The 18,733-nt window shown below is 40.9% G+C and overlaps 2 protein-coding genes across 5 annotated transcripts in view; one reads left to right on the forward strand and one right to left on the reverse strand.

Moving 5' to 3' along the window:
* The window catches only part of LOC106138019 (E3 ubiquitin-protein ligase Ubr3), an 86,936-nt gene that overhangs the window by 25,141 nt on the left and 43,062 nt on the right, over positions 1-18,733 (forward strand). The window contains exon 10 of the mRNA XM_060947584.1: positions 18,446-18,627. Within this exon, the coding sequence (XP_060803567.1) occupies positions 18,446-18,627 (182 nt within the window). The remainder of the gene's footprint in view (positions 1-18,445; positions 18,628-18,733) is intronic.
* On the reverse strand, positions 1,486-18,084 carry LOC106138026 (uncharacterized). Of its 4 annotated transcripts, none has more exons than XM_013339006.2 (10): positions 17,548-18,084; positions 7,349-7,490; positions 6,737-6,874; positions 6,062-6,279; positions 5,664-5,759; positions 4,767-4,900; positions 4,122-4,364; positions 3,719-3,850; positions 3,070-3,239; positions 1,486-2,625 (listed from the first exon to the last, which is right to left on the reverse strand). In XM_013339006.2, exons 1-10 carry the CDS (start codon positions 18,070-18,072, stop codon positions 2,450-2,452), a joined length of 1,974 nt encoding a protein of 657 aa, XP_013194460.1. In that variant the 5' UTR covers positions 18,073-18,084; the 3' UTR covers positions 1,486-2,449. The 4 variants fall into 4 exon arrangements, with proteins under 4 accessions (XP_013194460.1, XP_013194459.1, XP_060803250.1 ...); XM_013339005.2 differs by lacking the exon at positions 17,548-18,084 and adding an exon at positions 14,858-15,429; XM_060947267.1 differs by lacking the exons at positions 4,767-4,900; positions 17,548-18,084 and adding exons at positions 5,141-5,271; positions 14,858-15,429.

An 18,733-nucleotide genomic window follows, 5' to 3' on the forward strand; every position in this document is an offset into this window, starting at 1 on the left:
CGCAGCACCCGCTCCGAGTGCAGGTCAGTGTAGTGACGGCGGGCGGGTCACCCTCGGCTGTGCTGCCCACCGCCGCCCTGCTGGCGCAGCACCCGCTCCGAGTGCAGGTCAGTGTAGTGACGGCGGGCGGGTCACCCTCGGCTGTGCTGCCCACCGCCGCCCTGCTGGCGCAGCACCCGCTCCGAGTGCAGGTCAGTGTAGTGACGGCGGGCGGGTCACCCTCGGCTGTGCTGCCCACCGCCGCCCTGCTGGCGCAGCACCCGCTCCGAGTGCAGGTCAGTGTAGTGACGGCGGGCGGGTCACACTCGGCTGTGCTGCCCACCGCCGCCCTGCTGGCGCAGCACCCGCTCCGAGTGCAGGTCAGTGTAGTGACGGCGGGCGGGTCACACTCGGCTGTGCTGCCCACCGCCGCCCTGCTGGCGCAGCACCCGCTCCGAGTGCAGGTCAGTGTAGTGACGGCGGGCGGGTCACCCTCGGCTGTGCTGCCCACCGCCGCCCTGCTGGCGCAGCACCCGCTCCGAGTGCAGGTCAGTGTAGTGACGGCGGGCGGGTCACCCTCGGCTGTGCTGCCCACCGCCGCCCTGCTGGCGCAGCACCCGCTCCGAGTGCAGGTCAGTGTAGTGACGGCGGGCGGGTCACCCTCGGCTGTGCTGCCCACCGCCGCCCTGCTGGCGCAGCACCCGCTCCGAGTGCAGGTCAGTGTAGTGACGGCGGGCGGGTCACCCTCGGCTGTGCTGCCCACCGCCGCCCTGCTGGCGCAGCACCCGCTCCGAGTGCAGGTCAGTGTAGTGACGGCGGGCGGGTCACCCTCGGCTGTGCTGCCCACCGCCGCCCTGCTGGCGCAGCACCCGCTCCGAGTGCAGGTCAGTGTAGTGACGGCGGGCGGGTCACACTCGGCTGTGCTGCCCACCGCCGCCCTGCTGGCGCAGCACCCGCTCCGAGTGCAGGTCAGTGTAGTGACGGCGGGCGGGTCACCCTCGGCTGTGCTGCCCACCGCCGCCCTGCTGGCGCAGCACCCGCTCCGAGTGCAGGTCAGTGTAGTGACGGCGGGCGGGTCACCCTCGGCTGTGCTGCCCACCGCCGCCCTGCTGGCGCAGCACCCGCTCCGAGTGCAGGTCAGTGTAGTGACGGCGGGCGGGTCACCCTCGGCTGTGCTGCCCACCGCCGCCCTGCTGGCGCAGCACCCGCTCCGAGTGCAGGTCAGTGTAGTGACGGCGGGCGGGTCACCCTCGGCTGTGCTGCCCACCGCCGCCCTGCTGGCGCAGCACCCGCTCCGAGTGCAGGTCAGTGTAGTGCCGGCGGGCGGCGGAACACTTGTTTAGCGAAAAAGGATACTTAGTTCCTAAAGTTTATTTACCAACCTTTTTTGATAGATTTCACTAATACAACTCAACAAGATTTTAAGGAAAACCAACTTAGTAAGATTTTCTTTTGAAAACTATCGCTCTAATAAGGGAAGCCAGTGGGATATGAAGTAAAACTAAATTATTCCTTAAAATTTATTTATTCATACAAAATTTATTTTAAGTTACGTACAAAAAATTATTGACTAATGAGTATGAGTGAAAAAGAACTTTGGAAACACATAATTTGCGACAATTTTTGTTATCATTAGAATTTTTTCAGCATTTTACGCTGAACTTTATATTATCGGTTTGAATGTGATAAATAGGCCGTAGATGTAGATATATATGATAATTAAAGTTATTCAGATAATCAGATGATTACGAATGGTTGAACTTATAACAGTAATTAGTTACATTAAAATCTATTCGTATATTTTATCCTAAGAAATTAATTTTTACGGCAAATTTTGTTCAGTAATCTCAAATCTAAATTTGTTTTAAAGCGTTGTATAATATCACTAGTTTGTGTTTTTCTATGCCCAAATTCACAATACAGAATCTTTACAATTAAAAGAATATATAAAGGGGGTTTTGAGATTCTTACGTCTAATTTAAAATCACAATTGCGTATAAAATTTAATCAAGTATTAAAATTTCAAAATCACAGTAGCAAATACAGTTACTACTTAATTATAAATTTCTGAAAAATTATTGGTATCAAATCATAATTATCCAATTTCAATCAATTAAAATATAAAATACACACTATTGTCCAATCATTCACACAAACTTTATAAAGGTCAGCGCATGCGCAGCGAAGATAACATTATCTAAGAACACAGAACAAAGAGGCCATACAAATCAATTTCCATATTCTGTTCTGGAGAACTGTGATATCCTAAATAGCGTAACTATTTACAAAATCACAATCTCCTGCTGGCTGGCATTACACGAAGTGATTAGCCTCACAAAATGAAAACACGATTAAAAAAAGAACACAAAAGAAAAGAATTGAATGCCCCCGCCTTGAGCAAGTAAATTCTAAAATTAAATTTCAAACTTTAAAAAACGAATGTTATTCTACGCGCGCCGACCCTCATCACTTAGTTGACGACAGGCACGAAGTCTGTCGTGTCGTCTTCGTGGTAGTTCTCCTCGGACGGCAGTTCCGCCTGTACGTGTTTGGAGAAGTCATAGGTGATGACTTTCGCGGCCAGGAAACCGCCGGAGCCCGACGCTCCTCGGTGGATTATACCTGCTCCGCTCAGGAGTGCCGCTCCTGAACAAAAAAAAAAACCGTCATCAATTCATAGATGCTGTTTTTGTTTTCTTAGGTGTTTAGAAAACATATTTCTCCAACAAAGCCAGCGTTGGCTAATAGCTTGTTACTTTGTTCAAATTTGATTTTTTCAAATTCATTCGATCCCATTATAAGAAAAAAGTGGACTGAATTTGTGTCTAAATTGTTAAGAAATTTTAAGTCAATTAAATTTGGATACACTATCTCTCTCTCTCTCTCATCTGCACTGAGTTTTGAGCTTCTTCACTTGACTCGTATTTGAATAAACTGTAGCAAATTCTCGTACTACTTGTTATCTTATTACCTACATATTATCACGTCTATATCCCTTGCGGGGGGCGCGGAGACAGAGCCAGCAGTCTTGAAAAGGCCGCGTTCAGTACTTCTAATGTGAGTGACCAAAAGACGAAGAGTGACACTTACCCTTCAACGGCTCCACGGGCTGTATATCTATAAAGGGTACGGTGTTCTGCGCGGCGTCCTTGTTCATGTCAGTATGGGTGAACTCCATGTACTGATCGTGTTGGGAGTCCACGGGCAGCGACATTCCCGACCTGGTCGGGATGTCCGGCGCAGACAGCTCCAGCTTCTTCCTGGAATTTAGAATGATCCTTTTGTTTGTGAAACATATTTCTGGTGGATTTCACTTAGTGCTCGTCCAGGTGGATGTAACTTCTTGGTGACTTAATTTTACAAACACACTAGTCTATGCTTAACGGGGTTTGGACGGTCGTGCTTAGCTGTATCATTTTATAACAGAGTTAATATAGATAACCTGTTACTATACTACATAATATATGCACGTAAACCTGATACTAACTCTAAAAAAAATAATTTCAAATTTATAAGTTGTCCCACAATTTGGTATATAGCTAGCTGAAGACCCAGAATAATATATAGGCTACTTTATATCCCGGAGTTCCCGCGGGATTGATAGGATTTCCATGCGAACGAAGTCGCGGGCGGCCTCTAGTATATACATATATATATACAGACTAGAATGCTACTTTAAATTAAATGGCATAATGATGTAATATAATAGTAAGAAATAAAAATACTGTGAATAATATACCTCGGCGTGAAAGTGCCGTCAGTGTTGTCGTTGCTGATCCACACACTCTTCTGATGCGAGAGCGCACCGGTTGTGTAGTTGAATGGAGTGGAGCGAATCTCGAAGTGCAAGTGAGCGCCGATCATACGGAATCTGAAACAGATATACATATACATATATACAAGTAGGAGCATTGTATTTTAAGCTTGGTATGATTATAAAGTTTATAGTTCATTATCTTCTGAACATATAATACAATCTACTTTCTTGCTTGTAAATGTCTACTTTCTGATCGGTGTTTCGGTTGGAAACTTCTGAAGATCATTAATTTACAAATATCAGAGAATGTTCTTACTTAATATCACGTATGACTGATAATTATATTAGTACTAAATTTATAAAAACAAATTGTTAAGGAATATACCTTGCTCCAGTCATAACGTGTCCCGAAGGAGAATCAAGTTCGTCTAAATCGATAGCTCTCTTCTCATAAGTCAGGGTGTGGAAGTCCACTCCTTCGTTGACCTCGTAGTCTTTAGGGTCAAACTTATTCTCCGGCTCAACCCACGAGCCCGGGGTCACTAACCCCCGCTCTCCAAGCGTGCCCTGGCTGATCTGCAGGTGGAACACTCTTCCGTACTTGACGAGGCGTAAGCCGGTCACCACTCTGCGAAATATGCCCAGAGTTAGTGTACTGAGTACTTTGGTGATGATTGATGATAAAATAGGATACCCGCACACCTAGCCATGCTATTAGTCTAACAGAGGGGTGGGCAAAGCAAATACTAATCCTTATGCCCTACATCCATGGATCCAAAACCATTTAGCGGTTTTAAACCAAAACCAATACCGCCCAATTTTCGGCTTAAAATTTTGCATTTTTCTCCACACGAATTTTAGTAAATTTTTAATAAATATAGTTTACCCAGCCCTTGCCATAACTAAACATGAAGTTATCAAGACGTCTACGGCGAATCCCAGTGCTTAAATACATCTGTGGGTGTTAAGTAAAGACATTACACGGTGGAGTATGTTAGTTCCACAAAAACCCCACGAAAGTCTGACTGACTTGTTGTTCTCAACGTCTGCTACAGACTCCCCTAAGCTGAAGAAGCGTTGGGTCCTGTTGTCGTGGATGTCTTCCTCGCACAGGCAGAAACAGTACGAGCAGTGTAGCAAGTTCCATTTCCACCAGGAGTCCACCTTTGGACAGAGAACAGCAGATTAATATCATCCCAATTTTGTATTGAACCTCCATGGATTCACGAGGGATTTCTAACAAATCTCTCTTTCAACTTGGCGTCCTCCAAATTGCAACCTCCATAACCATGCTATAGGGCCTTGGGTCCTTTTCAATTTCTAACAATATCTAAGTTTTTTGCCGTTCCAACCTAGTAATAAAACTAATTGTGTGCGGGCATCCATGTAAAGTAGAAAACCAACTTGTTGTGTTCGGCCTCTGACGTGGCCTCACGGAGACTGAAGTACCGGTCCGTTTCTGATGAGTTGGGGTCGTCGCACAGGCACATACAGTACGAGCAGTGCCAGAACAACCAACGCCACCAGGATTCCACCTGGGGAAACGCGTCATGATCCAAGCCGTTATTATTTTTTTAATTATAGTATCACAAGTCACTATTAACTCCCTATCACTTTGACGTTATTTGGTTATTGTCAAGTTTTTGCCTTGTTGCCCTTTCGAATTGTCTTTAATCGGTCAGTATAATACAATATACATCTTTTTGGCACCTTTGAATTTTCTATCCACTAGTCCCATTAAGTTGCCCCATGGGACAAGTGAGACAATTTTAGACATTAGTGCCATGAGACGAGTGGCACTAACAAAATCGGCTCGGTGAATCAAGTATGATTTAAAACGTTGGACACAGAGTCGATATATATCGAGTCCACAGTATTTTACCTCAATTAGTTTGCCCCAAAATGTAGGTATCAACAGTTTTACTACCTTTGTAACTGATCCCGAGCAAGTATCCGGATGCCCCAGGGTTCGGCCGCTCTCGTATTTGATCCATTCGTATCGTCGATGGTCGTGCCGATAGTTCTGAAATGTAATTAAATTCTATTTTATTTCATGATTAATTTGGGCAGGCAAAATAGCTGAACGTGGCCATTCAGTCTTTTCAAGACTGTTGGCTCTGTCTACCCCGCAAGGGATATAGACGTGATCATATGTATGTATGTATTAATTTGGGCTCAGGGCTTTTGGTACTTCCTATTAAACATACATTTGTCTTAAGTCATGTCATCGTTGTGATATTTTTAGAGAAACTTATGGCAATCTGTTGTGTGTAAAAAACGCCAGCAATAATGATTCAGATTAAAAAAAAAGAAGGAACCACTCACCGGCTGACACACCCACATATCAGACTCCAAGAAAGTACAGTCAATGATTCGGCCCCCGCACCTCGTCTGCTTCTTGCAGAACAGGTCTTGATAACAGTTCTTGTTCTCGGCGACAGTGTAGTATGCGCAGTTCTCCCGGCACGTCCCGTCGGAGTTCATGTCCACTTCGTTCTCAATGTAACCCTGCAGGAGACGTTTCACCATGTCGTAGGTTACCCCTGAAATTTGTTATTAAAGTATTAATTTTTTGCTCGAGAAATCTGTTGGGTAATACTGTATCTTGCGATTTGGTATGGTTGCTGTATATTTTCTTCTGTGTAATATCAGTTTGTGAACTAAATTAACTCAGCGTAGAGATATAATTGTAGCCACTCCTGTCCCGACTGATATCAATATTCCCTTTGAAATTATCCCACGTCTAATGAAAGTCACTATGTTTGAATCATAATTCTATCATTCATCCATTCAGACTTTGAGGACATGGCATAGTACTATTGGAATTAGTCATGATAACGACGCAGCTGCAGCAGCACATGATGAGAAAAATACTGGTTCCGATTATACGAGCCCAATTAAGGCGTGCACTGCTTTCGCGCTCTTCAACAGCGCACTCTTTCTTGATTCTCCACAAAATTCCTTTACTGCCCCTTGTTATTCGAAAACAATGAAACTCACCCTCCTTATGAGCCGCAGGGTCACAACGGTGCAGATCGCGCTTGGCCAGCGACAGCGCCGCCCTCGCGGCCGCCGCCGTCTGGTTGGTCCTCTGGCCGTACCTCTGCCTCGTCAGGCTTGCCTCTTGCGTAAAGTTGCCTGAAAACGAGGAGAATGTCTTATTATCGATTGTTTTATTTTAAGGAACTGTAGAGTAATATAATAATTTTTGATTGTAAATTGAAGGTAGTTCCATTTGATTTCACTAACACACTTTTTAAATGTGCCCACGACTTCGTCCGCGTGGAATAGTTATTATGAGCATCATTACAGCCCTCAAGGATGAATAATTTTCCCCGTTTTTTTTCTTCACATTTTCCATTATTTCTTCGCTCCTTTTAGTTACAGCGTGATGTTATATAGCCTAAAGCCTTCCTCGATAAATAGTCTACTAAACACAAAAAGAATTTTTCAATTCGAACCAGTAGTTCCTGACATTAGCGCGTTCAAACAAACAAACTCTTTAGCTTTATAATATTAGTATAGAAGTATAGATTAGTATAGATAAGATCACGTCTCTTTCCGAGAGAGGTAGGCAGATACTACATCTTTCTATGATAAGAAAAACGTTACCTTTCCCGTATATCCTGAGCAGCATCCAAGAGAACTGCATCATGGCGTATCCCTTGATCTCGGCAAGGGATATGGTGTTGTACATGTCGAAGATGAGCTGGTGCTGGGACATCTGCAGCTCGCACAGGTCCGGGTGTTCCTCCTGGATTATAACAAGTTGTTCCCTTTAAATATTTATCTATAACATACGTCCAAAGCTAAGACCGTGCGAAAAGTATTCTATACAGCGCGAATTTAGGTGATTTATTAGCGCGATTTATGATTAAATAGATACTCTTAAGAACTGCACGCGCGAATTTAACGCCACCTACAAAATAAAATACATATTTCTCGCAAATCGTACGGGAACTTTACTTTTTACCGGTATGGATAGTACCCTATATACCCACTTCTTCAGATTAATTAATTTATGTAAGGAAAATTGTAACGTGTGACGCAAACGTGTGAAGAGGTAATAAAAAAATAATTAAACTTACATTCGCATTTATCATATTTGTTAGGATTACCACCTAATAATTAACATTAAATATAATTATTACAGTTTGAAACAAAAACATTGATAAATTCGTACTATTTGTCCGTCTTAATGAGGAATTGAGAGTTCAATTCATGGTCACTTAATATTTACTGTGTGATAAACATTAGAGCTCCTTTGCACCTACACTGCCTTCGGAATAATACCAACGAAACAGAGTTGGAATGAATTCTTTTTCTTTCTCGTGTTAATGATCCATTATCAATTGTTTAAAGCTCATTGAAAATAATTTTAATTGGTCCAGTACATTATAGTTGTACTGATAAACGAGTTTGTGACTATTGGCTCTGCCTACCCCGTAAGAAATAAGGATGTAAATGCGCGTGTTTGCGGTAATAAGCGTAAGCGTTACGAATGCTAACTCACCGCTTTTTTTATATATATTATCACTGGCCAAAGTAACAAAAAAATATATTTGGCGTTTCTTTATCGTGTCAATGAGTAAGTTTTCCAGAAATATCAACTAGGTTACCTACTTGACAATATGCAAACTAAAGAATTCTTTGTTCCTTTGTTGTGATCGTGATTCATAAGTTTAGACGCTGGATGTAGAAATCTGATGACTTGTACTCGATGATATTTTTCGCAGATGTGCAGAAATAATAACATGTTTACTAATATATTGGTTTAATCGTCTTAGCACAATTATATTGTTCCATATTCACGTGTTCATGATCTAAATTGAATTCTATGTACTGTGCAATAAGATTGATTTGTACATCACATCTTTACAATTGAGAATTGTTTTCAACATTCGTTCCGAGGACAATTTTTTTTATACTATCACTTCGCATTTCTTGGAAGAATCTGTTTGAATTGATTTACTTAGAAAATTAAAGTCTTGCTATATATTGAGTTGAAAACGTGAATTTGTATTTGATTTGAATAAAAGTAGGTAACTGTAAACCTTAATTAACTTTGTACAACTGGTTTTTCGGCAAAAACTGTTTAGTTCATTCTAATGTAAGAAATGTCGAGAATAGAACAAAACAAAAATAGCCTACGCATTTTTTTTATAAGTCAAGCGATAAACAAGGTCATAACAATTAATTTCAATTAGTTCATTACTCTTAATGACACCGTTATTGTCGTTGAAGACGAGCAAATAATACAAAATGCGGTCACTGACATGACACCGAATATACATGGCATCACTTTCAAATTCTTCAACGCCGATGCCGTATCGTAACTTTGATCGTTGAACCGTGACAGACTTCGCAAATATTGTGATAAACCACGAGTGAGCCGCGATAGTAGCAAAGCGGACACAATTTATTTGAACTCCATCCACAGTGGATGTAGTTAATTTGACTGACGTAAGTGTGTCATAGGAACTGTGCAATGTACTCTATACACGGCTACATGAACGTTCATACCCAATGTAAACATTGAATCGTCACATAATGTACCTGCAAATCTGTAGCTACCCGCCGGAATAGGTCAGCGTGGGTCAGCGCTTCTTCCAACCGCTTTATCGCTCTGATTACCGATGTTTTCGAATCCACAAGTATGTTCTCTGCCAAGTCCATCCACTCCTTTATTGGTGAGGGAACCGCACCAGGCGCCGATTGACGCGACAAAAACTCAATGAAGTTTTTGTAAACGCCATCAACAATCTGTATTTGCTCCAAAGGCTTCTTCCACCACCAAACTGTTGACAAAGGCGGCCGAGTTCTCGTTGGAATCGACTGTATGTTGTTGTCGAAGGCTATGAAAACCTTTGTTAGCTCGACGTCGCCGAGCCCCGACTCCGTCCATCTCGGGTCAGTGACGTTATCCCACAGCTCCGTCTCCAAAGGATAGAATTTATTGCGTATATAGTCCACTGGAATCAAGTTGTCGGCTATAGCGAACGAAAACAGCGCAAGGAGCGCTGCTAACCTCATCGTGACGTATGAAGTGAAACGTGTCGCTGCGCGGCCCGGGGCGCACTGACTCGGCCGCCTGGAGGGGACAGCCGGCTGCGGGCCGTAGTGCTGCTGCGTGATCGATAAAATGAAACGCGACTCGATACCGCTACTCGACAACCGATACTGCACAGAACAATGATGTTTCAACTCATTTATTGTCACAATCGAAAATGTAACCTTATCCGCAAATCAAATACCATTGTTGAATAATGTTTCCCGTGGCTTCCCTTTGTATTGTCGACGGTTCACGGCCGCTATCTCTGAAGGTCGATAACGTATATCCGGAGAGTGTTAATTTAAACTATCGATAAGTAAATCCCGATGGAAGCTCTCGTGCCTGCGTGCCCGCATATGTTGCTGTTAATTCATCGCAATGTTATCTTTGCGATTGTGTTGACTCTTAATCTCTTAGTAATACGGTGCTTTGTGGTGATTTAACATGATTTGTGTATTTGTGATTATTATTATTTGCCCATTACACCCGCGTGCGTCAGCTGACGGCTACCGCGAACTGAGGCGAGTTGTTTTTTTTATCCCCAAACTTGATTGAAGCGTTTAGTTATTTATTTCCCCAATTGGTGTAATTTCGATCGCGTTACAAATATTTACGAAATAAACTTACATTTTTATAATATCTTTTAAATGTTAACTTCTTAGTACAAATTTGTAATTTTATGTTTCGTCATCAAATTAAAATGTCTAAGTGCAAAAATTAATTTCAATAACCGAATTTACAACATCGGTATAACATGGCCCTTCGAAGTCCATCACACGAGCGCAGTGACGTGCATTTTACTCGTACATAGGCATTTACGTATTAATTGGTGCTTCCTGTCTACGGGATGTCGATGCGTGCGGAAGTGTTTATTTACAATGGTTATACTCCATTGAAATAAACTTAAGACTGTCAAGTCAATAGTAGATAAATGAATAACTTATTTATGTTTGTTTTTTCAAAATTTACCAAATATGACTTTTAAGAAGTTCTGAAGTCCAATTAGTGAATAGCTTTAAAGGAATGCCCGTGCGCATAGTTTTGCTTTTTTTCATCTGATCTCGAAAAGATCTAGGCGAGTAAATAGCCGGTTGACTGGAAGAGATCCCTTTATGGGATAAGTCCGCCATTGCAAGTGATTTGTTTCTTTTATAACTATGTACTATTTCTTGTAACATTGTAAATTTCTGTGCAATAAAGATATTACAAACAAATATACCAAACTATTAAAAATAAATCTCAGGTTTTAATCAATATTTGTTAATATAAGTGTTAACAAAGAGACTAGTTGATCCAGAATTTCTTATATTTATCGACAGGAATAGCCACTATATTCACAACACTATCAAATCAACTTTGTTTAAACTACAGACGTGCGTCGTAACGTGATTTTTTCAACATTCATCACATCAGTTTTCCAGTATATCTGTATCGCTTTAAATAGATTTAATGTTGTGTACGTTCTTAATCACTCCGCATAAATATCTCATTAATAAGTTTAAGTACACCTACTTATCTATATAGTGGCCAACGCAGTGATAACATAATTGTATAACATTAAACCGAATCAATCAGTGCCGTGTGGTTCCCGGCACCAGTACAAAAAAGAATAGGACCACTCCATCTCTTTCCTGTGGATGTCGTAAAAGGCGACTAAGGGACAGGCTTACAAACTTGGGATTCTTTTTTTAGGCGATGGGCTAGCAACCTGTCACTACATATTTGAATCTCAATTCGTGGTTTATCAGTCTTTTCAAGACTGTTGGCTCTGTCTACCTCACAAGTGATATAGACGTGGCCATATGTATGTAAACTGAATCAACTAATGTATCAATGAATAAGTGTTCCAGCTGTTACTCTTACTGAGCTAATTGCAAAAGCCAATCGAAGGAAAGTCTTATACAATTGGGATTCTTTTTCAGATTTTAATATTCTCTTATTTCTAATCATTTAATTTCATACTAGTTCATATCATAATAGGTACTAATCCTATAAAGTATAATAAAATAAATTAGTTGTGTTTGTAACTTTTTTACGCATAACTTTTGTAATGATTTGAATGAGACTTCACGGTGAAGCTAATCCGAATAATAACACAATGATATAATTTACACGCGAACGAAGCCGCGTGCGGAAGCTGGTTAATATCATGGCTACTGGACACTGCGCAGTGCCTCAGATTATATAATATTCACATTTCACAACCTTGAATCCATACAAATGTAGTAGCATAATAGTTAAAACGAGTACAGTGAAAAACAACCGCGAAACCTTTTATAACTATAACTGTTGGCTCTGTCTAACCGGTAAGGAACAAAGACGTGCGACCTATGTTACCTAATATGACGGCCATACGTATTGATGCCGCGGTAAAATTGAAACGTAAATATATAAAATTGCGCTGTTTTCCCGGAGGGGTAGGCAGAGACTACATATTTTCACTTGCAACGATCTTTGCATACTTCTTTCGCTTCATCAATATTCATAACTCTTCATGCAAACTCGGTGGTTTCGGGTTCTGTAGACCTGAACTTTTGCCATTTCATCCTTAATATGATCAAGGTACCTACGTTCGTCTAGGCATTCCCACTTCTAAGAAAAGTTAAACATACATACATACCTACATAAAATCACGCCTCTTTCCCGGAGGGGTAGGCAGAGACTACCTCTTTCCACTTGTCACGATCTCTGCATACTTCCTTCGCTTCACCCACATTCATAACTCTCTTCATGCAAGCTCGGCGGTTTCGGGTACTTTTGAAAAGTTAAAACTTACACATAGTAAAACATATCGGTTAGGTATACATATAACAGTTTGCACTTAGCCAGAGTTGTCTGACCTCGGACATCTGACTCACTGACTCTTTGTTATTGACCAATCTCGGCTCAGACTGCATAAAGTGATGTCAGTGTGAACAAAAAGTTATGATTGTTGAAGTTTTACAATCGATCAATCAATTTGCATATAAAATAATCACGCCTATCACTCTGCGACCATGGTTTGCGTCACCACCTTTCTTCGATATTTTCACCTGGAACGATTAATAAAGGAACCTTGGTTAAAAAATTTATCGATCGTGGCAAGTGGTAACATGTAGTCCCTGCCTACCCCATTGGGAAAGAAGTGTGTTTTTTTATTGTTGTTTACGTCTTTATTGCACAAAAAATTAAACAGTACTCGTATTATAATGTTATTATTGTATGTTTTTATGTATATACATATCTTTTATATAAATCGATATGAAAATGATTTTATTTCTCTGATTCTGTCATCATGCCTCTTTAACCACGATCCATATGCATACTTTTGCTTCGTTCATTCATATATCACGTCTATATCCCTTGGGGTGGTAGACAGTGCCAGCAGTCTTGAAAGACTGACAGGCCACGTTCAGCTGTAAGGGTTAATGATAGAATTGAGATTCAAATAGTGACAGGTTGCTAGCTCATCGCCTATAATCAGCCTCATACTGCATGTTCATAATTCTCTTCATGCAAGCTTGTGAGTATCGGACTAGCAAATATTTTTATTCCCGCTTGTGTTTTATACGATTGTTTCATGACAAAAGTGATGATTCACAAACCCTTATCTAGGAATAGGACGGGAAGCAGAGTGAGGCGCGTCATTTGAAACTTAATTATGAAGTACCTATTATACGTATATTCCTGGTAACGGAGGATAATAACCATTAATAAATATGTAGGTACAGGACAAATTACACAGATTCAGTTAGCCCTGAAGTAAATTCGAAACTTGTGTTACGAGATACTATTACTCAATGACACTATGTTTTATAAAAAATACTTACATAGATATACATCCAAAACCATATATTCTAAAAGAAGACGCACAGATTATAAAATTTAAGCAAGAGAAACATGCTTATCCGTTTTACAGCATTATTTGCTTCTTGGGCAATAGTTATAAACTTTTAATGCTTCTTTTAGGCGGCGGGCTGTCACTGTCACTAAACCTAATTCCATCATTAATCCAACCAGTTGATCGTGACCTTCTAGTTGACTATTCACTATGTCTTAGGGAGACAAAGGCAAGATAAACGTATGTAGAATTCAACATTCATGTTCTGTGAAAATGCAATACGTAACGTGATGTAAAAAACTGTAATCGGGCATTGTTTACAAAAGGTTTTGTTAACAATGCGCCTGATCACGGAATGTCATGTTTGCGCTGACCGGATGGTTAGATCTGTTGGTATAACAGAAAAAGAAGAGTTTACACGAAGTTAGTTACTTGTGAATGTGGATGAAGCGAAAGAGGAGTATGCAGGGATCCTTGCAATTTGAAAGATGTAGTCTCGTGTCTACACCATCGGAAAAAAGGCGTGATTATATGTATGTTTACATTGGTTAGATACAACGATCGTGGTATTTTAGTCTGTTTTTATTTAACTTTTTAAATGTCCACTTATGTTACCACAAATACATTCGTATAATTACGTCTATCTCTTGCGGACAACACAGAGTCAACATTCTTATCAATCTTTTGTTATCATCTAATGCTTATATTTATATTGGTATTTGTTAGTGAAGCTAGGTACCTTTATGTAATTGCTCAAGTTTGTGGGTTAAGATCATATCGCTGGGATAGACGGGTACACCTCAAGATTACGTCACTTTCATTGCTGCTCCGGAGATACTGATGTTGCTAAATACATCTGAATATATGTAATAGTACGCAAAAGCGGACGAATCCGCTGACAAATCGATTATCCCCAGCAGGGGTGCGCCAGCGCCGTTATTTAATAATAATTCGATGATCCATGGGTAGGTGGTTATTGTGTAGGGTCGGGTTTGATCGATAAAAGATCGACAAAAGTTCAAAAATTGTCCATATGAAACTTAATAGAATATTTTTTTTAATTTCAAAGCATATTTTTGCGAATGAACTCCATTGATACTAATAGGCAGACACATTGTTAACGTTGGTTGATGACGAAATTATTTCTATTTGAGCCGCTGACGGGGCTCTATCTATCAATCATTTAAAAAAAATTTAGTACCTATTTAAATTTGCCTGGTAAAGTTACATATAATGATTTAGTACGAACCCCGACATCTTCCAATACCAATCCGAACAGATCCCGTCCCAACAGATGTTTGTGAGGCGGCGCGACCAGCGCGTGCACCCGGTCCAGGACCGAGGGCAACGCCCCCGAGTCATGAGACACGCACCACATCGCGAAATTCTCCAAAGTGATCTTCTCCAAATCCCTTTGCAGAGTGACGTACTCCCTCATCTTCGCGTCAGCCGCTGATACTCTGCTCAGTAAATCGGCCATCTCGTGCAACCTCAACTCCAGCCTCGTCCCTTTCCCGCTGTTCTTGGATAACAGCACCAGCATCGAGCTGGTCCTCTCTATGCTCGCTTCCACCTTGTTTATGGCTCGCGTGATTTGAGCTATTCGCGCCAGAACGGCTTTCTCCCGCCTCCTGAACAGAGGTAGTTCCACGCCGCCCGTAGCATTGAAAGGTTTTCCTACGATGTCCCACGAGTTGATTATGTCCTCGCTTATTTCTTTGCCGATTTTTATTATGTCTAATACATCGTCGACTAGCGCGCACGAGACGTGTGCTAGGGCTAGTAGCGCGAGCGCTGTGCGCACGCGCACGATCATGACGACGGTGGCCGGGGAACTGCTCGCCGCACGCGAGGTCACGGTGTGGCCAACTACTAAACAATACTTTCACACATAACACCGATGAGTCGTTCGAAAAGAAAGATGAGAACAGCTTAATATATTATATATGTGTGCTGAAATGTTTCCACGAGTGAGTCATCCGAGCGAAGTTGAATAACCGGTATCCGTTTTTATTAGTACGCAGCAGTTTTTGTGTATAATCCTTTTTAGATTGGATGAAGACTACACTTGATTATTATAACAATTTCTTTTTTTGTAATGGGCTTAGTTTTGCTGAACTAGCAAGGCGTGGTCTTTGGGTTGTGATTATTGGCTCTGTCTACACCGTAAGAGACAGACCCGTTTTGGTTTGCCTAAGCGATCTTTAACATTCGCTTTTACAATTATAATAATTCTTAATATCATCAATTGAATATTTTTTCCTAAATTTTGGTAAAAAGAAAATAAATTGTTCAGGTAACACTAGCCGCACCCCGTGTGGCGTCCCGCCCATCAGTTTGTAAACAAAAAGTTTATTGTCATACTTTGAAGCGGCTTACATCCGTGCCACGTTATTTTTTGTCAAAGATAGATACATGTATAGTATAGATACAGGATTTGGTTGCAGGTAAAGGGTTAGTTTAAAATATGCATACTTACCTACCTACTTATAAGGGGATTCGTATCGTTGTTTTTTTTTTTAATTTGGTACATATACATATAATCACGCCTATATCCCTTGCGGGGTAGACAGAGCTTACAGTCTTGAAAAGTCTGATAGGCTTAGTATGTACTTAGTCGCCTTTTACGACATCCATGGGAATGAGACCGGAGTGGTCCTATTCGTATTTTTTTATTGGTACCGGGATCCATACGGCATTTTAAATTGGTTTAACGAATAAAAGTTAAAATTAATTTACATACGAGTATTTTGATAAATCTTTTTGATCTAAACTGATGCCACAATTTTTTTTTGGGAGTGGAATAGTCTACATAATTTCAAGTAGCGGGCGATTATTTCTGTTTTAAAAGTAGGTATCTAGAGCAGTACATATATAAAAAAGACGTCAAGTTTTAAGTAAGTACATAATATATAATTACTTAACAATTTCTAGGAACTAATGAAAAAGAATAAAATTGGCATTGTATGCTAATACTTAGTATAACGCTGTTGAAGAAATATGATAACTTGATATAAATAGCCGTTGTACGTTTGATAACATAAGGACAACGGTCGTTATTCCGTAATAATTATATTTGTTGTATATGCATTTGAATACAATTCTGATGCGAGCTTCCATGAAAAGATTGGTGAATGTGGATGATGAAAAACAAGTATGCAGGAATTGTGGCAAATTGAAAGATGTAGTCTCTGTCTACCTTGCCAGGAAAAAAGCCTTCATTTCATTTCTTATAATTTTTTAGTGACACGGCACGGCGTAATCATATGAATGAACTTTTTATCATTCACGTCACATCACTTTAATACTTAATAATTTGTAACGGAAGCGGCGGAACAAACTACACTGCAGCATTTTACACCGGACGTCAATTTTCAAATATGTATAGATCTCTTAAATCTAAATCGTGCGCGAGTGCACATTGTCTACATTAAAAAAACATGAATTAATTTAAAACTAAATAATTCAATTAGATGTTTCATCAAATAAATAAAGATAAAATAAGTAAGATATGTATAAATTTATTAGCTTATCTCTAAATAAATATAAAAAGCTCTTGCTAATTATGTGTGCATGTGTATTCTTGAATCCGAGGACGCATTATAATTTAAACCTGATGCCAGATTAAGGTTTACCAGATAGCCATTTAAGACCCACGTTATCTGAGACTGTGGAACTATACTATTGAATCCGGAGACATACATACATATGGTCACGTCTATATCCCTAGTGGGATAGACAGAGCCAACATTAATTTTCATAGGTGCGTAATCCTAACGAATACTTAAAATGAGGAAGTTAGTTCGTTTGTTTGTCTATAGAATTTACCTTGACTGACTTCATTATCAAGACGCCTCTTAGTAATCAACAGCACTATTATAAGTTGAATACTTATTAATTCATTAATTTCGAAGCAAACCCTACGTTACAATGGCATACCTTGACATTCTGAAGAATTAGTCCCAGAATACTCCAGCCCAGCAATATGTCCTCTTTGTTCACCATCAGCAGGTTAATTCGCTCCACCAACCCCCTCAAGGACTCGGGCGAATGCGAGACGCAGTAACGGGCGAAATCTTCCATCGTACTCTCATCGATGCTCTCGTAATAATCCAAATAATTCTTCATCGTGCTGTGACTCGTCTCCAAACGGTACAGCAGGTTCGACATGTCATTCAACTTCAATTCCAACCGGGTGCCTCGCTTCATCTCCTTACCCAACATTGATATCACTGGCCCTACGTTTAAGACTTTCCGCTCCGCTTCTTCTAAACGTTTGTTCACGTATCGCATCATTTCTATAACGTCAGCCGACACATCATCTTTGTAGCCTTCGTTTATGAGTTTCCACGTATCGGTTATGCTGTTGACAATATCATTGCTGAGTTGATTGGTTTTTGTGAGGCCAAAAGCGGGTCCGATAGCCAGGGTTATGACGAGCGCGGCTCCCCACGTCGCGCTCATTATGCCGACTAGTTTAATTCTGCGAATCGTGGTCCTTATCGCCCGATTTATATTAATAGTGCGGTGTATTGTTTATATCGTAGGAACACATGCCCGCGCCTCCGACCGCGTGTAACGAAGAATCCTGGTAATTTCTTTTGCCATGATCATTGCCAAATTTACGCTCAACATTAATGACAAATTCAAGCTTCGTTATTTCAGTATTGTTGTTAAATAACACATCTCAAAGATAACCATCCAAGATCCGAATAAAAACATTTTTAATAGTACTCGTGACTCAATCATGTGATCACTCGATCGCTTCGCCAAAGCAAGACAAAGGTTGTCAAAATCATTACGACTGAAACTCATACATACATCATTATCTTTGCAGAGTTTGTTCTACGAGATCCTGGCCGGTATTTGGGTGCGCAACGGCCTCCAGATCAAGGGGCAGGCGATGACGTACATCCAAGCGAACTTCTGCAACAGTATGGTCGACATGGACATCTACTGGTTGCAGATATGCGCCGCCCATCTCCCCGCGGACCAGTTCATCGATATGTGTATCGATATGTAAGTGTTGTTACAACGACTGCAGTAAGACAGACGGGCAGAATTTATGCCCTGTATTGATCATATCAGATCATGAGCTACCAAAATTGCGTTAGAAGTTATTCAT

Source organism: Amyelois transitella, chromosome 13, assembly GCF_032362555.1.
Source record: "Amyelois transitella isolate CPQ chromosome 13, ilAmyTran1.1, whole genome shotgun sequence".
Taxonomy (NCBI): domain Eukaryota; kingdom Metazoa; phylum Arthropoda; class Insecta; order Lepidoptera; family Pyralidae; genus Amyelois; species Amyelois transitella.

Bases quoted from the DNA above. Each gene is read 5' to 3' on its own strand.
- LOC106138026 (XM_013339005.2), bottom strand. From the start codon at position 15,424: ATGATCGTGCGCGTGCGCACAGCGCTCGCGCTACTAGCCCTAGCACAC. The intron at 6,280-6,736 runs GTGAGTTTCATT...AACAAATTTCAG, and splicing joins CCCTGCGGCTCATAAGGAGG to GGGTAACCTACGACATGGTG. The intron at 2,626-3,069 runs GTAAGTGTCACT...TTTTTTGTTCAG, and splicing joins GCCCGTGGAGCCGTTGAAGG to GAGCGGCACTCCTGAGCGGA.